General features: G+C 34.3%; 2 protein-coding genes and 1 pseudogene across 2 annotated transcripts; 1 reads left to right on the forward strand and 2 right to left on the reverse strand.

Moving 5' to 3' along the window:
* Nucleotides 1-776: 776 nt before the first annotated feature.
* Nucleotides 777-10,700, forward strand: LOC128155237 (solute carrier family 45 member 3-like). The gene is given in 6 exon segments (XM_052816852.1): nucleotides 777-958; nucleotides 2,337-2,411; nucleotides 6,557-6,591; nucleotides 6,593-6,652; nucleotides 7,997-9,524; nucleotides 9,701-10,700. Coding segments are annotated over 6 exon segments (2,136 nt in total). The 5' UTR covers nucleotides 777-787; the 3' UTR covers nucleotides 9,968-10,700.
* A 10,041-nt stretch (nucleotides 10,701-20,741) lies between these two features.
* On the reverse strand, nucleotides 20,742-22,087 carry LOC128193004 (uncharacterized; the record flags this gene model as incomplete). The annotated part of the gene is made up of 3 exons (XM_052866165.1): nucleotides 20,742-21,297; nucleotides 21,425-21,552; nucleotides 21,953-22,087. Coding segments are annotated over 3 exons (750 nt in total), but the record flags the coding sequence as incomplete, so codon positions are not given.
* Nucleotides 22,088-22,089: 2 nt separating this feature from the next.
* Nucleotides 22,090-24,563, reverse strand: LOC128175228 (uncharacterized; annotated as a pseudogene).
* Nucleotides 24,564-26,351: the final 1,788 nt, after the last annotated feature.

Consider the following 26,351-nt stretch of genomic DNA (forward strand, 5'->3'; position numbering starts at 1 on the left):
CGAAAGAGACCAGGTGATCGCACGATTTAACGTGCGCCAATGCAATTGGACTTGCGATCATGCGTTCCATGGTACCAATGCTCGTGCGTGTCAGAGGGGGTATATATACCGCCCATTTCCGAAGCTTTAGCCCTGATTTATGCCTGGGTAGAAAGGAATTATTCGTAGGATATTATGAGAGGATCAAATACCGGTCGGTCTGATCAAATCATATAAAACCCAAATTGAGGGCTTTATGAACGGAGGGCTTCATTTGATTTGAACACCCCAACCGTATTTGATCATCTCATAATATTCAAAGAATCGTTCCATATTACATACATTTTTATAATATACAGCAAATGTACGATTGAAAATTCAAATAGTCATTGGTGAAATGTACTGGACCATACATTACAAAATTAATCGATTCGTAGTGTTATAACGCCCAAAGACACTGGAAAATGTAAATATTTATAAATGATGCTAATCAAGTCCATTTTGTTTTTAAGATAACAAATTTTTACAAGATTATCAAACATCATAATATACATATTATCCATGCATTAAAATGTTTTTTATGAATTTGAAATTCATTATAATGACATATCAAACGTTATTTTTGGGGTATACATGTACTATACATACTATAGGTCTAATTTTTGTCTTCAGGGAGAATTTATTTACCACAATAAACAGAAAAACCCTATACAATGTGACAACCTTACCCATGTAAAAAAAAAGCCACCATATGTTCACTGATATGAAATATAGTTTATTATCAATGCACATTTTTAAATAACGAAAGATGTTGGAAGATAAACCCGGCCCGGCTTTTGTTTGTCCCTTACTTTACCTTATCCTTATCTTGAAACGTAAACAAAACAAAGCGAGTGGCCACGAACAGAGGGGGAGTTCGGGGTGTTTCCTACTGCGTCACCAGAGCGAGAGGTTTGTTCCAAATGAAACTAGTCTATTTGTTACAAATATACGAATATCTAAGACAACAATTGTATTACTTAATCAAGAAGAACTCTTGTGATTCTACTATGTGGGTTTTTTTTTTCAATTCTTACCGAATTTTCTCAGTTTTACACAATGTAACGTAAATCATGCACAACAGGCTGTAAATTTGAATTGAATCTTTATATTGAAAAGAATTTATGTGAACCTTTCAGAAACATCTAGATTTTTATTTAAAGTTAAGTGTTGTAAAATTTGTCCTAGCTGCAGACCTGAAAAAAAATTCGGATAGACAAACCTGTTTTGTTTATCCGAATTTTTTAACCAGAGAGCTATATATCTGCAGATAAATTTGTCACAGATCAAGTGGAAATTAAACAAAATTAACATACACAGAAGAAGTTCATTCCGATTCTTCCATCTTGATAATTATCCGCTACTAATTGAATAGGCTATAAACCATACAAAGTATCAGACTGAAAAAAAAAACCAGTATGCAGTGAAATTGATGGGTCTAGTCATGAATAATGAGGCTACATGGTTCAGTTTTGAACTGAAATACATAACCATCTATATGTCTTTATTGATGAAATTAAAAGGGTGAGTCATTTCAGATACATGTATTTACTTTTACTGCTCTGCTGAAAGTACATGTAATAAAGCAGATGTGGAGAGCGTTTTAACTCCCCTTTCCATTTTTTTTTTTTTTGTATATTGTATTAAACATAGACTTACAGAAATGCTGGTGATTTATCAAAATTTATCAAAATGCCCACTAAAAACACAGAAATGCCCTTCAAAATTACAGAAATGCCTTTCATACAATTGCAAAGCTTTTGTTTTCGATTTGAAAGTTGAATTAAAAATTCCAGTTTTAGACCTTAATGAATGTGATAAGCGCTAGGAACTATTTATTTATGCTTAGAATTAATTAAAAGGAAGAGAAATCAGCCTGAAACAGAATTTTTACCGGTTTATTGATCCATTGAAAACAAAAACAGGCCACAAGCTCTGTTTACTTAAAAAAGAATTGTGAGCTCAGTTGCTTGCTTATAACTCTATGACTAATACTCAAATGTTAGTTGATCAAAAAATGCATTTTTAAAGCCTTTAACATAAATTGTATGTTAAATAAAATATACAATGTAGTTAAAACTACAAATTTAAAAAAAAAAGATGAAAATTAGAGGATATGAGATGATCAAGAGCTTATCATGCTTATAATATATTGGTCTCTCATTCAGCATTGAAACAGGTCGGATATTAAATTTTGAATGCTGCCTTCTTTGTTCCTTTTCATTCTTTTGAATATGGTCATTTCCATGTACTGTTTTTCGCAATGTATACATTTTTTTGATACATTGTGGATTTAAATTGTTTTTAATTCTTTGTAGGATTGTTCTAAGCAAAAGGAGGATGGATGGCCGGTGATGAAGATTGCCCGAGGTGAGAACGAGACTTTGATTGTCGTAAAACATGTATACTTCAGTAGAGGGTAAAATCATCACTGTCACCTTGATAACCATCAGTGACAATGATGCGTGTTTTATTATATAACACTTGTCATTCAGAGTTTAAAATTATAAATCACTTCAAGTCTCTTCGAACCCCTGAATTATATGCCATTTACCTTGAAACCCGACTAAAAGATTTGATTTGAATTTAAGATTAAGTCTTGCGTTTAATTTGTGTTGTAGATTTAATAGAGTGCAATTAAAACGGGTACATTAAATTGTTTACAACAAAAAAGAACTTGATTTTCCAACCACACAAATAAAAGGAGGGCTAAAAAACACAAGTTTTGTATACCAAGTTGAAACTGATTAATTTCCTGCTGTACCTTACTATTTTTAATTGAATAGCTTATTACCTGTACTTTACACTGACTGACTTTGATTACTGCAGTAGATATATCCAACCCCTGATTTGATCTTTTCAGGATATCAAAAGAATCCCCCCCCCCAACAACCCCATTGATCACCTCCTAAAACACTGAATTGTTTTGATTTTCAAACATCATTTTGAGCAAATCAGCAAATAATATTTAATGTTATGATAAATAGTCATTACAAATACGTGTACTTTTAACGGAGAGATTTAAAGACGGTTTCCTTTAAAAATTAAATTTCTCTTCTCTCTTCTGAACTAAAGATTTTTATCCGGTTTGCAGCTGTTCGGTTAAAAGTGGTAACACCTTATATAAACACCACTATTTTACTTTGTACAAGTAGTTTCACTGACTAACAAAGAACCACAGAATACCTGTGTGTGTTTTTTGCTGTTCTATGTCCAAGATGAAGAGGGATACTAGTGTCCAGCTTATGATAAGGTTGTACAGCCCCGAGGCAGACTGTGCTTTATGGTCTACATAATACACTAAATGTCTCCAATTTAAATGAAATTTTGTACGAAAGAAAATTTTTGTCTGATTAACCGTGACATGCAAGTCTGAGGGTGGAGCTGCTAGACTTTTAATATGTGACCGGGACAGGGAAAATGTCTGATTGAGAGGGGTCCTGATGCAGTGGGAGTTCTGATACAGCAGGGGTACTGATCCAGCAGGGCCGTCACAGCCCACTGCCTGATGTGTTCGCATTGATCCGTGTTGTGATGAGTTAACAGTTTGGGATTTGTCGTTTGTTTAAACGGTTGCATGTGTGTCTTCACTTAGTGATAAACATGGTCTGTAGGTGAATGAAGGTAGAGAGCATCAGCCTGAAACTCGCCGAGTCTTGTCACACTCCCTGCTGCCATGTTCAGGTGGGTTATTGATGTTTGTACCTTTCTAGGAGATGTTGATTAGGGTTTAATTAACAATCTAAGATATTCCAACAATCTAAGGCACTACAAAAATCGAAGATACTTGAAATATTTCAATAAACATTTTTGAAACCTTGGTAAAGAAATATATTTTATGATTTGAAATCGGTTTTAAGAATTAAATTTTCTGTTTGCATGGTTATACATGTACATGTATAGTGTAAATTACATTAAATGGTACTATTTAATAGATTTTTTGATGTTGTATACCGGTATAAAGTAATAGTTATAAGAGGATCAAATACTTGAACTTTATCCCAAATAATCTGAGTTAACATAAAAAAAATATTAACTTATACAATGTAAAACTGCTAGATAAGTAGTTTTTGAAAAACCATATTTTTATACGGCGTTTTCACACATAGTGCAACATTATTTATAAACAACTTGAAAGTATAAAAAATTATCAAATGGGCTCGTACACACTAAAGTTTAATTTTAATTAATTAAAATGAAGCTACTTCACGAACATATAGATACATGTAATGTTAATCTAATGCCCATAAGGAATATATGACCAATTGTTAATACTTGACTTATCAATAACTTGATTCCTTCAGTACACTGTAGACCAACTTGTAATCACAATGACTTATTGATATTCTTGGCAATAGCTGTCATAAACTGATTTTTTCTACACATTCCATTTTTGCAGTACTTTGTACTGATGACTAAGTCCTTCATTTATTAGGGCAACGTGTAACATATAATGCAAATGAAGTAATTGAGACCCAGAATGTTGTTAGTATTGAATATATAAAACTAAGGTAATTTTTACTTCGTACAGTGTACCTAGACAAATGTAGAATTTTTAATGTTATTAATACACAAATTGGTTCCCATAATTTTTAAACAAGTTATTGATGTACCAGAATGGGTCAGTGGTCTTAAATTTAAAAAATATCTCTGCTGCATTCTTAGCATATTTGGCTTACTTTTCATAATAAAATTCATGCAATATGTCCATGTCATATATTGTGTGACAGCTGCATAAGAAAAGAAATGATTCTTAAATTCTTGGAATTGATTAAGATTTGACAACTGTAGACAGTGGGGCCCAAACTGTTGCATAAAGTGAGATTATGCATTCTGTTATTAAACACAGATAGATTCAGATGAAACTTTTTGATAATATCTATTTTTTTCATGGTCATATTATATTGTAATGTGACATCACCAGATACAGATGATCGATGACAACTTCTCTGGAGCCGTGATGATCAGATAGCAGCAGTATGAGCTGTTACCACATCTTCATCATCTTAATGTAATAAATCAATCCCCGTTTTCTACATGTACTTGGTTCTATTTCTATGTTAACATACCAACACTTAATCCCATGCTTCTTATTTAAGATGGATACATGTAGATATGTGATTAGAGAGAAAACAAATCTGAAAAGATGAAAAGAGAGGGCCTTATTTTCTTACTTAGTGAGACTCACACGGTTCTGTACTTTGGTCAGCTCTGGTGATGGAGGGGGGGGGGGGGGGGGGGGGTAGGAAGAGTTCTGTACCACGATGTCAATGTCACTGCAACCTATAATAACTTTTAAAATACTATGATGAAGTATCCCCATGTGATTCAGTGGTACTTGGCTAAAGGTCCTACACTTGATGAAGTACATTAGTATTACACAGTAGACTGTAGGGGGCAGTCAGGTCAAATCATACCATCTATCAAACGTTTCACCAGAAGAAGGGACAGAACACTGTACCTGTTCCCAGGTAAGGATTAAGGATTAAATAAGGACTAATCCATTGTGTGAAATTTATCTGTACACTGCATTAATTATTCAGGTGAAAAAATAATTTTATTTGCTTCCATCTTTATTATTTTTGAATTGCTTGTGTTTACATATTTCGTACAATGTAGTTGTTATTAAAACAAATGTTTGGGAATTAATCAATGACTCAAGATGTTGTCATCTTTGAATGCAAGAAGTTAAATGTTGACTTGTGATTGATTTAAAGGGGGATGGTGTTAGATCCCCCGTGAACAGATGGTTGTATTTACTGAGGATGACAGTTGTCCGTGGGAGGGAGAGAAAAGAACTTGTATGTATAATACACAGTCATTTGACCAAGTATGGTGTTCCTTGTGTTGAATGAGAGAACGAGATCACTCACTGATGTAAGTAAACATGTAAGTTTATGGACAAATCGATGGTCGACATACAGGTATGATAAACCCTGTGATGGAATCATGGTGAACTTTAAATTTACACTGCAAAATATAATATAGCCATGAAATGTTGATAGTTGTCACTAGACTTGAATCTTTATCTACCTGTTATACCATAAAAGAATGAATGAGTACCAGAGAACTTGAATTGCAAAAGATGAGAGAGAGAGAGAGAGAGAGAGAGAGAGAGAGAGAGAGAGAGAGAGAGAGAGAGCTACCACATTCTAACAAATGTTAAGGACAAAGAAATCGTTGATGACTGTACATGTTATTGTAGATGTTTATGGTTATTGATGCCTTCATAAACTGGTCAAATATAAGTCTGTATTTTCTTCGTAGTTTAGATCTGTATTGAAGACTACTGCATTTTAAAACTTACATCAGTTATGCAGACATAATCTAAAAATGAAATTTAAATTAGCGCTTTGCAGTGCTATAATTTAAGAAAATGTACCGGTACTTTTTTTCAAAATTTACACGAGAATGCCAATCAAGTGAGAACCCGAGCGTGTAATTAATTAGTGTAACCCCGTGAGGGGCCCCCGATATTAATTCAGAATTCCTGTTACTGTCCCGACAGACAATAGTTAGTCTGTGTCGTCACTCTCAGCTCTCCCCTCGTCCCGGTCGGTCCCTCGTTCCCTCACCCCCCGGAGCCCGGGTCTGTATCAGTGATGGACTTCAATGACATTGCCCTGAAGTACAGGTATTTAGCATCCACAATTTTATTTTCGGATGAAATGAATAACTGATATTGGTTCTATCATTTTGGTCTGGTTACAAGTACTTGGTCTATGAATTGCAGTTTACGCTAATTGTCACTGAGCTTGAAAACTCCAAGTTTAAACCTTGGGAACTCTCTCTCTCTCTCTCTCTCTCTCTCTCTCTCTCTCTCTCTCTCTCTCTCTCTCTCTCTCTCTCTCATGGCACAATGAAAATAGTTTTAAGTTTACCATCGGTAGAAAACTCATTGACTTGTTTTACACATTTATTGCTAAAATTTCTAACATATTATTTTTTTTAATTTCAAAATTGTTATTGAAAAACACAGTTGTCTAATGTCACTCTATCTCTCTCATACGGTGCATTAATCGTACCTGTTCTCTATTTTTAGACCTATCTTTGTGTCAACTTTGTCAGGAAGCACGTTTTGCAAATTAAGTATTATTTTTTTGGTATTATAATGAGAATTATTGGGGGTGCTATGAAGGGTTATGAATATAAAACAGTTCACAGTATTTATATACAGATAAACCATCACAAAACAGACGGTAACAAAGCACACAAAATGGCGACAGAAAGCTTAGGAACTGAGTGTCGGGATTTTTCCGATATAATAGTGGATTAATATGTCTTGTCATGCCCATGGACAAGAATGCTTCGTCCACTTTGACCCTACAGAGAATAACCTAGTAGTTTTCAATCGGTGTGTATTATAGCTATAAATATTGCCAGATAACTTATGGCAAATATTTGTATTTGTATATTAATGGGTTGTTAATTTTTATATCGCCTCTATCAAATGACAACTACTTCTGACTCTGTTTTCTGTAAATTTGTTCATATTATATCTGTCTATCCTTGATTGCGAATAATGATCTTTAATCAGCACAATGATTAAAGTAAACAGGTATTTTCTTTACCTTATGAATCACTTATGTAGATAAGGCTAGTGTTTTTTAAATTGAAAAAAAAAAAGGTTTTGATTCGGTCTCTGCTGCCACTCTATCATTGACTGAAACTTGTCTATAGTGATGCCTGTTTTTCTGTAGATGGCGATCATTAATGACATTGTTATATTGGATTTCTAATTTATTATTTTATAAGAAAAGATAATGATTCGAAACAAAATAAAACATTTATAAGATTTGTTCATGACTGTCTCAGAAAATTTGTAGCATGCCAACTTCGCCTCTACTTTTTGAATTTGCAGACCCGACATTAAATTTGTGCAGTCAGTCATTAGACAATACTGTAACGTCGGATGCCCATGTATCCGATGTAATGTGACTTTTCAATCTATTTAAAAAAAATTTTGGTTCCGTTTCAGGTCCTCTGTCCAGTACAGCGCCCTACCGGAAGTGACGGACGACGACGAGAAGGACCATGAACAATTCCTGCAGGAAGTGATCTACCACGACGACCCGGAACCTCGGCCGAATCCTGTCACCATGACTCCCGGAAAGTCTTTGTCGTTGACCCAGATAATTCTGCTGAATGCAGTGGTCTGCGGTGTAGAGATCTGCGCATGCGCTGGTTTTACATACATACCTCCAATGCTGCTAAAGGCTGGATACACAGAGGAAAATATGAGTATAATTTTAGGAATGGGGCCCCTTTTGGGTTTCATCTTTGTTCCGATAATAGGTCGCGCCAGTGATAACTGTTTCAGTTCTTGGGGACGGAGGCGGCCATTTATTGTAGGAATCTCATCAATTCTTATGTTCGCCTTGATAACGATTCCATACAGTGACTGGATTAGTTTGTCTCTATTTGGGCCGGGAAGCATGAGTAAAACTGGGGCGCTGCTGATTCTGACGATAGGGGTCGTCCTGCTTGATTTTACTAGTCAGGCATGTCTCACGCCATGTGAAGCGTTACTAAGTGACGCATCCAAGGATACTAACCAACAAGAGCGAGTGTTCATGGTATATTCTCAGATGGTCTCGTTGGGAGGATTTCTTGGGTACCTTATCACGGCCCTGGACTGGAACACCACGGCGATCGGAGCGCTGATTGGCGGGCAAGAAAGAACCGTGTTCTCTATGTTAGTCTTCCTGTTTATGTTTTTGTTGTTTGTGACTGTAGCTGTAGCAAACGAGGAACCACATATTGTTTCTAAAAATTCCCAGGCCCCGGATATAAAGCCTGTGGAGGTCACCCCCACCACGGTTGTGTTCACTGGTCCCGCGATGGAGTCGGGCTATGAATCTAGTGACTCGGACGAAGCCTCTTTGCCAAACGTTTTACGAAAATCTCGTTCCCGATCTCGACGTCACAAAAAGAAATTCCGTCCTATTATGTTGTTGTGCATGCCTTTTGTTTTCATCTTAAAGCGTTTCAGAATATTTTCATACGTGCAGTTCTATGGTAGACTAGTCTTTGGTGCGATACAAGACAAACTTCCAGAATCAGTGAAGCTGCTGTTGGACGTCCCATACGTGCTCCGTAAACTGGCCGTGGCTAACTTCTGCAGCTGGACTGCAGTAATGGGTTTTAATCTGTTCTTCACAGACTTTGTGGGGCAAGCTGTGTATGAAGGAAATCCCAACGCGGAGGAAAACTCTTACCTGCGAGCTCGATATGACGAGGGTGTTCGAATGGGTTCATGGGGTCTTCTCTTTCATTGCATCACTTCCGCTCTGTATGCATTCTTTGTGGAAAACTTGGTGGAGCGTTACGGGATCCGGCGGACGTACGCTGCGGGGATGATGACCTTCACCTTGTCAATGGGAGGCATGGTTTTATTCCGGAACATCTACTTTGTGAACACAATGGCAGCGCTGACTGGGTTCGGATATGCCACTCTCACGACAATCCCTTTCATCATTGTCACGAAATATCACTCAGAAAAAGAGGTAAGCGTGAAAGCTATAGTTTAATTTTAAGGTATATATATTTTTTTTTGGTGAGAGGGGATGAAATTGTTTGTTAATATTTTCCAGCCGACTTATTGTCTTATCATTCTAGAGACGACTCCTGACTTTAATCAAATTATAATGTAGTAAAACCGATTATATTTGCTTTATTGTAGATTTACTTCCGGACTGAGAATGGCAAGAACAACTTCCGGGGCATTGGAACAGACATCGCAACGCTAGACTCTGCTTACTTTCTGTCACAAGTTGTCCTCTCAGGAATTATGGGATACATTGTTCACTTGACTGGAACTGTACTATCTTACATGATCACGGCAGGGGTTATGGGAATGTTAAGTTGTATTTTCATTCAGAGTATCATTACGTCACGTGAGGAAATGATTGGCTTAACAAAAGTGGGCAATTCTGTTATTAATATATGAAATGTTACCGAGGGTTTGTCCTTTACTTCATACCAGGTGCTTTACCCGTGTATCAATACTCTTCAAATTATACTCTTGTTGTGTATTCGGTGCTTTAACGTTCTCGGATTTACTTATTTAATTTAATACACCTACATGTTTTGAAATTTATATGATACATAACGTGATTCCATGTTTAATGCACATCATGTATTACTTTTTAATTGTAATTATTTCTCAGCTTTATATAATTTACTTTCTGTTTTGTAACTTTACATAATTTACTTTCTGTTTTGAATAATGTTGGAGTGCTGACGAAAAAACGGCTTATTTTAGTAAACCTACCAACGAATAGGTTGTTCCGCAATATTGACGAAATCTTGAATTAGAAATACTTGTGAAATTTCCCAATTAGCTGGCTTATTAGTGTGAATAATATAAAGTTGTCAAAAATGTATTAATTTCTTATTTACCTGTTTATATCCGCTTTATGGTGGACACTGTGGAAAAAGTAGAAAGATGGTGCTTTATAGTTGTTGCTTATTTTACTTAACTGATATTGATGCAATAAACGATGGCCAATCAATGTGTAACAGACGTGAGGTACTGAGGTTGGCTAATGTTGTTGTTCCCAGTCCTTATCAAAGTACTTATTCATACAGTTCACAAAACTCTCTTAACTATGTAAAAGTGATAAATTTATTCATTTCTACTTTGTAGTTGTATCTTTATTTATATATATATATATATATATATATATATATATATATATATATATATATATATATATATATATATATATATATATATATATATATATATATATATGCATATATGGCGTCAAATGCAGTATTTATTTGATCATTTGAAAGATACATAATACATGCATGTTTATCTACCTCTTACGGTGATAGAGACTCCTGATGTCAAAGCAAAATCTACTCGAATCTCGGATGGTTGTCCCAGAACAATTCTTCTGAGGCTTGGTTTTTAATAAAAGTATTACGACAAGTAAATGTGTCAATTGTTATATGAACAATGAATATCTAAATCTGTTTGTGTAGTTGTAACTTGCATGTATCTAAATGGTTGAAGTATTGCCTATAAAGGTTGATGTGTTGACTTGTTTGTTGATATAAAGGCTTTTTACTTATACAGAAGCCAATCTATGTAAAGAAAAATGTTTGTCAAATTGTTAAGAATACTGAATTAAAAAAGATGATGTTTGGAAGACTTGTTTCATGGTTTTTATTTTTTAATTGAATTAATTTTCTGAAATTGGACTTCCTAAGCAATAAGAAAAGTGATGGATTTTTATCTCATACGTGTGGTGTATATTACCCGTGTGATAAACCTTAGCTATATCACACGGGTGATGCTAATACTTCCGGTCGGAACTACTTTTGAGACAGCCCCTCGCTTCAACGCTTCAGTGACATATTTTCGAAGATTTGCTAGTACTTTCAATATAACTATATGATATCTACTACAAAAATTAATATGAAATTGATTTTGTCAAAGATTTAAATTACAAATATGAAGGAAAACACATAACTGCGTAGCACAGGCGTTGGAACCGGGGGGCTATTGTGAGTGGGGGAGGGGGGGGGGGGGGTAGCCCCCCCCCCCCCCACACACACCTTTTTTGCAAATTTATTCATAACCGTAACCACAAGACCATGTTTTCTTGTTTGTCAAGATTTTTGATAAATTTAGCCCACTCCCAACTTTCAATTTGCTTTGTGAAGTTAATAAAACTACAGATTACGTTAACTATCAAGGAGTTCATCCTGACGACGCGATGAAAACAGAGCGCTCTGGTTGTGTTTATATACAAGAACTTACTGAAATAATGTTTCATGAGACTTTTATTCCACCACCAGTAAGCATCCTTATTCTGACACTATTTTCAATTTCGAATCATAAGGCTAGCCTAGTGTTTGTTTTATTAAACATCATGCATCAACAACTGTTCCTCGTTCGAGTCAATTCAAACTAACGAGCATTCGCAACTTTGTGAATGTCAACAAACTTTATATTCAAGTCTTCTAATCGGAATTTCCATTTAATCAAGTGAATAAGCTCTAAGAAAAATTATCTAGAGCTAAAAAATTATTTTAAGGTTTATTTCAGTGAAACTTTACATTAAAACAGTTAGATTTTTCTCAGGAATGACGTACTAAATTGTATTGCGCAAGGCCACAATAGCCGCATAACACAACGTTGAATCATCTTTTTTAATCTTTGAAAAAAAAACCAATTTGGGTCACACAAGGGACTGTCTCAAAAGCCTCATAATATAAATCAAATTGTATGAGATAAATAGAACATCTATAATTGTGTGATTTTATATTTGCTTTATCCAACTCGTTGAAATGGTTATATTCGCTCGGCAAGCCTCGCGAATATATACACCATTTCAACTCGTTGGATAAAGCAAATATAAAATCACACAATATAGATATCCTCTATATATTCACTGGATAATCTTTACATTCACTCGCACGAATCACCAAAGAAAACGTTTATTGTTTATTAAAACGGGTCAAGAATTCTGTCGAAAATGACGTCCTGAAGTAAACAACATTTCTGAAATGCAAAGAAAGTTATTGCATTTAAAAATCAAAGTACTGAAAGACGGCCGGGGTCTTGAAAGTTTGAATTTGTAACTGTCCACGTTTTCCTCGAATATGAATCTATGTTAAAATTCTGCCTTTTGCAATTGCCTGATACTTTGTTAAAGTTTTACTAAATCCCGGCCGGGACTGTCCTTCATAATTTAAGAAAATTAATACAACGGTATTTTATTTGAAATAAGACCCCAAGGAATTTTTTTTAAAAAACCACAACTAACCAGGAAAATTAAAACAACTATATCAAGGTAGAAAATTTAAATCATTAGATTTATTTAATTTTAAGCTCGAAAATCCACACGTCGGATGGTATCCGTTATACAAGGTTTATGAAAACTCCAAAACTCTCAAACTGCTGAATTACCGAACAAAGTTTACATTTGTATACCGATAACAAACACAGGCACCTGACATTAGAAATATTTCTTTTTACAATAAGATTATTCAAAGTACTAAAACAGTAACAAGGTTCGTCACGGTTGCCATTTTGATTTTTTTAGACCGACTTCTCTGACACGATTCTTTGCAGTAATTCATGTAAAATTATTAGGTTAAAATAAATCAGTTACTACTTAAACCTTTTTTGTAAACTTGTACATCATCCCAAGAATTACAATACAAACGCTCATTTCATTAAAAATCATACTCTGAATTCAGTCAAAACGATAAAACTTGAAAATTGAGACCGAAAGTTAATCACGTCGGATGATAGAGACATTTACTGATAAGTCAAATAAAGGACTGGTTAGAAAAAAATAAGTAGAATATGTCCTTAGCGCTAACGAAGGAGAGAAGATGCCATGCCTAAGAAACATATTCACACAACGGTAATATGTTTTATTGACAATTGATAAAGCAATGTTTATTGTATGGTGATTGTAAATTGTTAAATTTAGCTATAAATTCAGAATTATTTGATTTTAAAATTTCTAATATATGCAAAGTTGACGCTTTTAACAGAAAAATTAACAAATGTTGTAGGACATTGTCATTACAGGGATCTGTGTCCTTTCAATACACTCTCGTCTATTAAACGCAATTTTTCATGCGTGTCTTGGAAAAAATGAACTTAATTTCGAAAGCGATTTAATTTGAATTTTTTCCAACAGCTACAATAAAGGATTTGTAATTCAGATTTTAAAACTACGAAATAAACTATGATCATGAGTTTTTATCTTCTTAAAATTGAGATAAGTACTGTTTCTATTTACATGTATTACCACACGGTAAATTAAAAATTTAAAACATAAAAACCATGCATTATCTCTGAATTCATATGTGTTATATTGGAGTGAGATATTTACCGATTGGAAAAAGATCAACCGAGTTTCTGATGATAGACATTTTAAAAATATTGATGAAGAATTTTTTATACCCCCCGCAAACGAAGTTTGGGGGGTATATAGGAACGACCTTGTCCGTCCGTCCGTCCGTCCGTCTGTCTGTTCAATACGTGTCCGGTCAATATCTTTCTTTTGGAGAAACATTGGAATTTCTTACTTCACACAAAGATTGATTATGACCTAAGGGTGTGTCATGACCTTGAACCAAGGTCATTTGGGCAAGTTCAAGGTCACTGACAGAAAAAGGGCAAAATTCGTGTCCGGTCCATATATTTCTTATGGAGAAACATTGGAAGTTCTTACTTCACACAAAGATTGCTTAAGACCTAAGGGTGTGTCATGACCTTAACCCAAGATCATTTGGGCAAGGTCAAGGTCACTTGCAGAAAAAGTGCAAAATTCGCGTCCGTTCTATATCTTTTTAATGGAGAAACATTATAAGTTCTTACTTCACACAAAGTTTGCTTATGACCTAAGGGTTTGTCATTACCTTGACCCAAGGTCATTTGGGCAAGGTCAAGGTCACTGGCAGGAAAAGTGCAAAATTCGTGTCCGGTCCATATCTTTCTTATGGAGAAACGTTGGAAGTTCTCAGTTCACGCAAAGATAGCTTATGACCTAAGGGTGTGTCGTGACCTTGAGTCAAGGTCATTTGGGCAAGGCCAAGGTCACTGACAGAAAAGTGCAAAATTCATGTCCAGTTCGTATCTTTCTAATGGACAAATATTGGAAGTTCTTAATTCACATCAAGATTGCTTAAATAACCTGATGGTGTGTCATGACCTTGGCCCAAGGTCAATTTAGGAAGTTCAAGGTCATGGTTTTAAAAAAATCGGGCTCGTTCAAATAATTCATAATGTTTATATTAAATGGCTGCTTGACATGTGGAATTTTGTTTGATTCGAGTCATGTTTGTTAACATAAGGATGCAAAAGCCTTTATGCATTAACAGTTAACTTAAACTAAAATGGAATTTAAAGAATAGAAATTGGTCTGTGTACTCATATTAGCATTAACAGTTTTAAAAAAATAGAGCAGTTGTTATTTATAGAAAATGGACGGTGAAATAGATTCATCCAATATTTTCTATCATAGAAAAAAATACATGAGTTAAGATTTTTTCTTAGCGGGGGGTATCAATTGTGAGCTAGAGTACCTCTAGTTTTAAATCATGAATGTGACTGAAATTGTCCGTTATAAAGTATAGGGAAAAAAGTGTAAACTTATGTCTTATAACATAAAAAAAAATTACATATATATTCCAACTAAGCCGGACAATATGAATATATCATTTAACTTGGTTCTTTAAACGATAAGATTGTATATATTGTTTGATGTATTGGTCGCCAAAAATGTATAATCTATATAGATTCATACAAAGCATTGTTTAAAATTTAAATTCAGTTGAATTAAGTAAAGAGTCAATGAAAGAGAAGGCAAATTCAGACTTGTTTTTATTTTTTATGTACAGAATTCCTTTAGAGATGAATAGCAGTCATACCGCAAGTATACTGGAAGCCAATGAAACGCCTATTTTAAAATGTGTAAGACATCTGTGTATAACCCGTCCAGATTTTAACTTCGGCTCGCGCTTGAAGATCAGTAGTATTCAGGGGAGAGATTGTTAAAATAATTCACAATTTTTAAAAAATGGCACACTGCATTTGGGAACTTTACTTTCGATTCAACCTTTAATGAGCTCAACTTAATCGTCAACGGCGTTGTGCATTCAGTTACGTAACTCATTCCACAAATCGCTAGAAATATTAAATCCGAGCAAGAATATTTTGATCAATTAAACTATTTGTGTATTTTCTTTACAGAATTTTATTTACACATAGAGAACTTAAAAAGATTTAATGCGTGTTTTTATAAGATATATTTACTGAAATGCATGAAAACTTTCTGCACTATTTTCTTACGCGTAGACTCAATTCATGTGTTCTGTGCGTGCCTTCCGGTTTGAGACTTCTAATAGACGGGGTCCCGTGACCCCGTCTAAAAAACCAATCGTTTTTTGTAAGTCAACATTCATTTTTCTATACTACTAAATAGGGTAAGCACCACATTGAATATTGAGTTGTCCTTTAAATAAAATACTAGAAGTATGTTTATATATATACAACAATAAATACATGAAATCAATATTTTAAAACCACTTTAATTTGCGTTTCTTTTGATCTTAAAATGGGTTAACTGCAAAAGCATGGCGTTATATTTTAATTTAACAGTCAGTTATTAAGCCTTGAATCTACACAGAAAGAAGAGTAATTTTAACACGCAGAACAGGAATGCACACTAGTTTTTAGTAAAGGTTTAAAGCAAGATATTTTTATATAAACCTATCAGTGCAGTACACAAATTAAAACGGCATGTATGGTCTGATTTGAATGCAAAAATTCAAATAATAGTCACAGCTTTTTAAGGTAGTCCATCCATAACTGAGGTTAATTTAATAATGTTGATTGATATAACTATAATTTTGAATATCTATTTTAAAGTTAATATGAGGCCGATGTAAACGAAATTCGGGAATATGTATGCAGTCGATTAAATGAACTTTTTGCGCTTGGAACTTTTTTAAAGAGTTGTCTGCTCCTTGCAAAAATTAAAAAAAAAATCAATTATCAAAATTTTTTATGGTAAATAATTATTTTTTTCAGCATTTTCAAAGAAAAAAAGCTTATGCAACTTTTTACCAAGAGATTTGTGAGAAAAATATTTTTACTTTTAAGATATATTTAAAGATACATTTTTCCCATAGACTTCAATGTTAACTTCAAGATGGGATAAATTTGTGAAAATTCTAAATTTTAAAAATTTTAAAGATGAATCTTTATTATTAAATAAACCCCTTAAAACCACACTAAGATTTTAGTAATCAAACTTGCAATCTATTAGATATGAAATATGATAATCATGGATAGACTACCTTAAAAACATGGATCGACGGTCATCTCTCAGTTAACAGATCAACATGAATGATTACAGCTGGACAAACGACTCAACAAGTGGCTCAAGTACCGTTCAAAGTACTCAGAGTACATCACTACAGCATTGTGTGGCTGTAGCGGAGGCTTGATGTAACAAACTTTTCAAGCTAAAAAAAAAATAGAACACGTGCTGTTACAGCAAGGAGCGTGCAACGCGATCTTCAAACGGCAACAAGTATCGCTGTATTTGACCAATCAATCAGAAAAGGTCTGCGGCCTGTTCTGAATACTAGTAATTACGTTTTCATAACTCGATCAGCTGACGATTATATCCCTAAAAATGAGGCACCGCGAAGCCCGTTTGGATAAGCGGAACGTTACTTACGTTGGAATTTACACGTCAGTTAAATTAATTTTCCGAGAGTTTTGGGAGGTTTTTTGTGGGTTATATTTTTACAGGAGGGGGTGGAATTTTTCACGAGTCCAGACTCAGTTTTTGTTAATTTCAACGATAGACGAATCCTTATGGACAGACAAAGAGGAGAGACGGTGATTTGGCATTGCAGACGTGAACATGATGGAAAGGTAACACAATCGTCACAGTGGATGTTCTGTGATTATAGGTTTGGGCTGGTGTTACAGTTAATGAGCACACTCAACTACACATCATCAACGGAGCTCTAACAGCTTATGAGATTCTCAGATCTATTGTTTTACCATTCCTGAGAAAAATTTAACTCAGACCTGTACTTCAAGATGAGAACGCCAGGCAACACAGAGCACCAGTCTTAAGAGATTTCATTCAATACTGAAACAACAACTATACCAGAAAGGATCGACTGCAAATTATTCCGACATGAACCCCATGGATCTTACGGCGGGAACAGTCTTGGTCGGAGTGTCTATAAAATAGTATTGATATGCAAAATGTCTAACTCCTTCTGCAACATTTAGAATCAATGGAACGAAATCGTGGTGTGCAGCAAACACTGTGGGTCGACTTGAAACACGTCAACAAGATTGCGTTGTCATGAGTTTCAGGTTGTGACTTTATGAATTTCAGGGAGTTTTTGTGTGTGAAGTTAGATTTTGATCAAACATTAGCACAGTAAACGAAGGCTCATTGGTCAAGAAATTAACCATCAGATCCACCTCGTATTTTTATGCTCTCCTTCGAAGAAGGGAGGGCATATTGCTTTGTTGCTGTCCGTCTGTTTGTCGGTATGTCGGTCGGTCGGTCCACCAACAGTTTCCGTTCATTTTCTTCACAGAGGATGAACATATTAAAATGAAAGAACTTGAGTCAAAAAGTACTAAAAATGGCCCAGTTTAAAAACTTTTAAATACGCGGCTATGTTAAGGCTGCCCGATTAATTTCACAGTGCTATGTAGAAAGTCACTTGTCTGTACTTCATAAGATATGACGTCATAGTTAACTTTGACGTCACGATCTGCATTCCTTTCGATCGTTTTTAGGGAATGTATCGTAACGTAATAAGTGATATTCATTGTGCATAATAAAACCGCTTCATTCCTTTACATAGACACTGTTGTAAATACTAGTGATACTAAATTCAATATCACCGATATGGAGTATAAAAAAATCAACAGTTTTAAAGCTTCGTAATAGGTAAATAACTATTCATAAACTAATGGTTTTGAGACTCCCCCTGCTACGTGTAATCTAATGAATGGTGATATGTATGTGCATATAAAAAACGGCTTGCCACAAATGAAAGATAAAAACAATCTTAGTATATTTTACGTGAAATCGGGAGAGAAAATAAGTACCACTGTGAATCTTGCTGGGGGAAACCTACCGATTGACCCGATTGTGTGAAAATCGAGCCTAAAAGGTAAAAATATGCCTAATTTCGATGGCGGTGCGAAATGTTTTGACAATATTTCAAATAAACGAAATATTTATATGAACCCCCAGCAAGAACTGCAAAAAACATTACTTATCGAAGGATTTCTCATAAAAATATTTTTGATTTAATGTCATAATTCACTTGTGCCGATGCGATTTTTATAGATTATTTACCGTGTTAGAATACACCCGTCACGTGCTTAAGAAACATATATGACGTCACAAAAATACATCAACTATAGTGTTGGAAGCCACTGTTAACTTATGTAATAAAAGTTTAAAGAAACTCACTCGGTTAAAGCATTTTTCGATAATTAAAATAGTATCATTTTTCGATATATATTTAGCTTCGGACAGCCTTAACATAGCCGCGTATGTATCTTATTAATATCTTGAGACTTTATATTTTCTAGAAATACCTTTCTTTTTTAAATAACTTCAAAAATGAGCGTGTTACATGAGTTTGAACTACACATATCCATTTCTTATTGTCACCTGAAAGTAACGTCATCTCTAGGAAAAACGCAACGTCTTGAAAGTTTTCCTCCAAAATAAAGATATAAACTTGATCAATAAACATAGGATTTTTTTTGTTCATACAGTTTTGATTTGGGGGTTTTGTTTATGATGAACATGGTTAAAAAAATATTTTGATAAATCATCCGGGTTCGAGTTACCCATGGTGCGATGCTATTTGGCACCGTTCAATTAAATGGTGTCACCACGGATTATGTGGATGACAGAAGTCGTGAGAAGACTAAAAGGTAAGTGTTTAAAATTCATTCAAATTATTTAATACATGTTTTAGCATTAATGTTAGCTAATTCATGTATTTTAGTTATTAATATAGCCATAGAAATTAAAGATCTGATGCACCACTCGTAACCTACTTTCACTTTTGTCTTCTGTCAACATTACGCAATAAAAACAAACAACTCAAATCAATCAATTGTCATTTATATAATAAATAATCAAATTATTTGAAGAATATTTATAATCTAGGATTGTTGTAAAGTTGTAAACAGACACACACACATTCACCACCTCTCTCTCTCTCTCTGCATTTTCCTTATAATCTTTACATTCAGTCCATGAAATTACGAATCAAACAAACAAAACAACCATCAACAACAACAAATCTAAGATATGAACTCTCTTAACAAAAACTGAAATTAATCTTATTATGAATTATACATCTGTACTTAAATTATGCCCAAGCAAAATGCAGTGTGTGTACAGACTGTATATATGTGTATATCAGAATTTTTCCCAAAATGATCAGATTTCTTAAGCTATCTATCTATCTATCTATCTATCACTCATTTCACTCAGTGGTAGCATATTGCTAAAATTAGTAAAGCATTTAAACTGCAATCAAGTTTATCTTAATTAAAATGTAATTCATTAACATTAACAACAATTAAAATTATTATTTTTATGAACACCGTTAAAACAATTCAGTGTTTAATCTCCTTTAAACCATACATTAATATTCTTATTGTAAAAAAAATTGCACTGCTATTAAATTCACTCTATAAAGTAGCAAATTAAAATATAAAATTCTTGTTAGAAATAAAAATGAGAGAGCAACATAACATTTTTTATCTAGTCACATCATCATAAAAAAATGATTGCAAAAAAAATCAAAATATACAATATATTCATAAATAATGAAACATCTAACACCAACAGTCTAGTTTAGGTCATTGGGAATAACATTGGAACACAAGGACATATGAATGCTGACATACAAAAGTACATGTAATTGTTAATATGATTAAATGCTTGGTCAATGGTCATGCAAATAGAAGAAAATTCTTGTGATAAAATCATACTTTGTCTCTACAGAATACAAAATACCAATATATTAATGTTATGAATGTTTTCCATACATATTAATTAATCATTTTTGTAGAAAACTGAACTAGAATTTTTAAATACATGTACCTAAAACTAAGACTGCATAAGAAAAGGAAATTATTCCTCTACAGGACTTTCATCACCTGAACTGTCGCTTTCTTCAGACTCGTCCACTGCTGTGGCATCCTCCAAGAACTCTCCCCAGTCACGCACTCCAATTCTGCCTCAGGGGTTACATCTGTGCCGCGCACACCCAAGGTACCATACAATGGATGCTGTGTGAGCGCACATGCCAACAACCCGCGCACCAGCTCTACACTTGCAATACCATGCAACAATGTCACCATCCTTGTACCTAATCCAGAGTTGGTAGGTTTTTGAAGAAATGTGCCTGCTCTGAAGACGTATCCTCAATAGTCCCTCCTCCTCCTTGTGCATGTGGATGGTACAGCCCCCTTCTATGTGCTCTTGAGCATAGCTGGCGGATAGACGGAGCTGGTAACATCCACACGTCAGTTCACGCAGCCTCTCCTCATCCAACTGTGGGAAGTCAACCACCTCGCTCACTTCTCTCCAACATACAGTCCGGCGGTCTAGATGCTGTTCCTCCACTTGCTCCTTCAGCTGGTTTACCTGTTTGGACAGAAATAGCATCTTAGCTCCAAGAGCCTGGTCCTCTTCAACACTCCCACTGGCAAGGGGTTTCAAATACCTGCAAAAATTGCATTTTATTTAAACATTAACCCATAATAAAAGTATAATTAAAATATTATAAATGTATTAGAACTGTTTCAAGTCTTCAATGAAAAAAAATAGGTTAAAAGTAAATTTTTAATTACCTGTTGCAAATGCTGCATACAATTCTGATGTAATCCCCTATAAAGGGGATCTGGCTGGATGGCAAAATGTAACTGAGGTATTTCCATTGTTTTATTCTTGCATTTGCGCTCTCAACAACCCATCTTATCTGTATAGTAAATTGAGGTATGCAGAGATAAAATAAAAATGTAATTAACATTTACAGGATCAATGTAATTGCACATGTTTATTATAAAGGATAAAAATCTATAATTATAATCTTTATACCTAAACATTTATACATATTAATATCTTTATACATCTATTTATCAATTTTTAAATTTATTCTTAATTGATGTTTTTTGTTTGGAATTGATATTTTACTGACTTTTTGAGTGTGAATACACTGTAAAGTGTTTCAAGTTGTTTTAGCCAATTTCTATGATCTTTTTAAAATTTATACATGTATTTTAGTTTGGAATTTTGATAATACTGGTATTTAAAATATCTATTTGCAGATAATTAACTTTTTAATTACATTTTTATATATTTTACAATTGTTTTTTTACCTTTGTTACTAAACGACTTGTATTGGCTGCATCTGTAGACAACTGTTTCTCCCCTTTTTCCATAAATGAGGGCATTTTGACTTGAATTCCAAGTTCCTCCAAGTACGTCAGAGAATCTCTGAACCCTCTGGCCACAATGAAGACGTCATCCTCTTCAACCCAATTGCGAATATCTTCAAGGTTGCTTCTCATTATGTGGGTCAAGATGCTTGCATCATTGTCTTTGGCAAAATAGGGCCCCAAAACTGAAAGAAAGTACCCTGAAGTGGAAACAATGACCATGGGTTTGACAAGTTGTCGCCCTTTATGAAAGCTGAAGGATTGTCTTTGAAATTTAAAATTGCTGCTTTTGTTGATATAGATATATGTGCCATCCAAGACGAGTATAACTTGTGGCTGTGTGTTGTCTCCAAAGAGGGTCTGTGCAAGTGGACGAGTGTGTTGGTGTATGATCTCTTCTCTGGTGATGTGCTGGAACCCAAGGTTTTCTTTAACAAAGTTTCCATCAATGAGAGCAGAGCGAATGACCTTAATGCTTCTTCGTATCCCAGACTTTGAAATGTTGAATAGAGTAGAAAGAACCCTGTTGGAATCACCTCCTCTCAGCTTCATGAGAAAAATGGCCAGACTTGTCCTGACAGTTCTTGATGGTGTACTTTTCACTCTGCCGTCCACATATTTCAGGAGATCATCATAAGCAGCTTTCGGAATTCCTAGAAGATCAACATAGTCGCTGTCATTATGAGGTGACTTGAATTGTCGAAGCTCAGTCTGGTCTTCTCAGTTTTCAGTACTTCTGTTCTTAGAAATCTTATGAGCTGAGATATGTAGGATCTGTTCACTGTAGTGGTTTCTGCTGAAGGGCTGATTTTCTCTATGTTTCTCTGTAGATGATTGGGACAACAACGGGCTCCAGCTGGTATGACAATTTCATGGGAAATGAAAATCCTGTGTCGAACGTCAACGGGCACCACTACTAGCTTTGGACCAAGTCTCTTGCATAGGCAACATGAAGAATGACCTCTGGTGGTACAGGGAAATGGAAAGGTAATCGAAGGCGGACTGAATGGAGCCTGTTGTGAGGGGTGAAGGACCTTTTCCTCAGGTTGCTGCAGTGATGTGCTGCTCTTTTTCTTGTCATCCTTCTTTCGCAGAATAGAGTCAAACATGTGGCGACATCTGTTGCATAAAGAGTCTGTTTCACATGGTGTCCTACCAGTAGGTTTGTACAGAAGAGACTTGTACTTCTTGTGGATAGGGTATCTGTCTTTCTGGCGAGTTCTCCTTTGACAGTTAAAACAATGGTATGATTTAGGTCCACAGCTTTTTGAACGAGGCATCTTAAATTTTAAGTAAAACACAAAATTAGACATTACTTTTAATGCTTTGTTTTATTTGATATTTCAGTAATTATTTTTCATTTAAAAAAATTATTCTATTACCAGTGAAGCATCTATGTCAATACCGATGAATATATTATATTTTAATTTCTTAAACATGTTAATTTTCATGGTTTTCATTTTCCATGTTTTTTCCAGTGTGTTAACTTTTTGTTTTCTTAATCTGATTTTAAAATGTTTGCTTGTCTAGAGTTACATGTTTTGTATTTGAGTTGTTTCCCTTGTTGGATTATAATTTTTTTGTAATATTATTTCTCTTAAAATCATAAAATATTGAATATTGTTGTGGGTTTTTTTTTTTAGACGCGATATTATTTCTTTGTTTATACACTGCATGAGTAAGTGTAGTAAATGATTTTTAAAGGACTTCTTAAAAAAAATCAACTAAATCTTTAGAAGTTGTGACGCGGTTCAATACGACCTTCGCCTCACATGTGTAGATCTAGTTTATCTGGAACATATAGCGTATGCGTGAAACATGGACAAAATACTTTCAACCAAGGCTTAAATGTAAAATGAAGGAGATTTATTTCGACTAAACCATTTTATACTATCTGTACGGATAATTATCGTGTGTGACTGTAAAGTTTTGGATAACGACTCGAGATGGAGTTACAAGTTGAGGAATTTCGGAAAGCACTGGTAGGGATTAACCTACTTTATATTTACTGTTTAATTTATAAATCGGGAATGTTTACGATTACTGTTTCATGCGTAATAAAACACATTTTTTGTTGATCTAAAAGACGTCTTTTGTAAAAAATTTTAGAGAAAAAACCACGCATATGTGAAATGCGTTCAGACGACAAAATGGGCATCGCCGACATGAATGTTGATTTCTGCAATAAAAACTCCACAAAACCGTCATGGAAGGAAAGAATGCGTGAAATGTGTGTCTGTGTTTATATAAGTTAAAAGAAGAAAATAGTAAATGTCTCCAATTTGTTTTTGTTTTTCTCGATTGACACGATTGTAACGGGCTACTTGATCAGTTCGATGTGCGAGCACCGATACGATTTCTCTGCTTATTGATACTGTTGTGACCTTTAACCTGCCAATTAATTATTAAATGATTTTTTTTTTAAATTTGGTATGTTTATAAGGCAAATGTATTACAAATGCAAACATAATTTTGAAAATGGGGATTTCCAGATCTGTCTTTATCTGCAGTTATCAATGAAATACATCGTGTCACAATATGTTGCAGAAAGAATATAAAAGTTTAGTCTAACGTGAATTTTTTATATGTATCAGTTCAGAAAGATAGAAAATAATTTTTCTTACCTTGAATAATGAGAAATTTTCATATCACAACTGTCAAATCGATAACTATGACACAAGCGGATGTCAACACTGTCATCTTGGAAAGTTGCAAACGCCAGCTGATCAGACGATAATTACGTTTTATTTTTTTCCACATGGGGCGCATTCCTCGCGGAAAAAAAATTTGGTACAGAATTGTTTATTTCATATTGATGTTTTTTATTGTATTTTTATTTTTTTCCGCGAGGAATGCGCCCCATGTTAAAATAAGAAAAATGTTCGTAAATATGAAGAAAATTCCGGAAAGCTCACAACCAAGATAGGTTTCAACAGTTGTTAAAACCAAATCAACATCCGGTGTGGCAAAAATGACACACAGGTAAACAGGTCACATGGAGTAGATGGAATAAACACAATAAAACTTTTATATATTGTACACTGTATTTTCATGAATTTAATAGGCCATATATAGCACTTTGCTGACTCAAGTTCTTTGGTATATATGTTTATCATGATAATATCTAGGTCAAGTTCGATATTGGGTACGATCAAGCAATTTTCGACAGAGTTATGGCCCTTGGACGTAGAAAAATTCCAGTTATTTGCAGTTTCCGCTCATTTTCATCGCAGAATATGAACATATTGAAATGAATATTGGTATACAGGTTTATCATAATAATATCAAAACAAGTTTGATATTGGTTATGATAAAGCAATTTTCGACAGAGTTATGCCCCTTGGGCGTAGAAAAATTCTATTTACTTGCAGTTTTCGTTTATTTTCTTCGCAGAAGTTGCACATATTGAAATGAAAGAAGATGGGGGAATGAGATGGCGCAACTGCCCATTTGGTTAAGTTGTTAAATGCAATTTCAATTTAAAATTTTTTTTTTAATTAAATATATTTGATATGTTATAATACAAGTTTACAAAAGGTAATTTCTAACTTTATTCAGTTTGAAATATTTCAAAAAATGATAAGAAAAAAAATAACGAATCCTAAAGTTTTGGTGGTATCGAACCTACAACCTAAAAACCTATGTTCTATAAAGTTACCTAATGTCTGGTGCTCTAACCACTGAGCCATTTTATTCACAACAAAGTGTGTTGTTTAAATGCTATATATGAGACGTTTGCCACGATTTAACGGACTCGTATTATTTTTCTAAAACTTTCAATTGTTTGTCTACAAAATGACATTTTTAAAGTAGAGTGGGTCATCTCTCCACATTTTTGTTGATTAAAATCGGTTTAAATTCCATTAAACCGCATTTAGACTATTACAAAAATATGGAGCTCAGACCCACTCTAGAGAAGAAAAGGCATTGAAGTTATAAAAAATGACACTATTTGGAGGTTTTGACACGAATACGCCAGTTTAAATCAACCTATTGCAAGTATTTAAAATATTAAAGGGTTACAAACCGATGTTACGTTAAATATACACTGTTTTAATTATTTTAAAAAAATTATCAGATTTTGATATTTATATTCTAATTTTACAGTATCTAATCATTCCTCGTATGGGCATTTTTCACGCCTTATTCATCCATCTTCTTTGGTATACAGATTAATTATGATAATATTTAGGTCAAGTTTGATATTGGGTACGATTGTGCAATTTTCGACAGAGTTATTTGACTTAGAAAAATTCCAGTTATTTGCAGTTTACGTTCATTTTCTTTGTGGATGTTTCCAAGGGAGGGGGCATAAGTGTTTCAAACACATTTCTTGTTT

The sequence above is a fragment of the Crassostrea angulata genome, chromosome 1, assembly GCF_025612915.1.
Source record: "Crassostrea angulata isolate pt1a10 chromosome 1, ASM2561291v2, whole genome shotgun sequence".
NCBI classification, from domain to species: domain Eukaryota; kingdom Metazoa; phylum Mollusca; class Bivalvia; order Ostreida; family Ostreidae; genus Magallana; species Magallana angulata.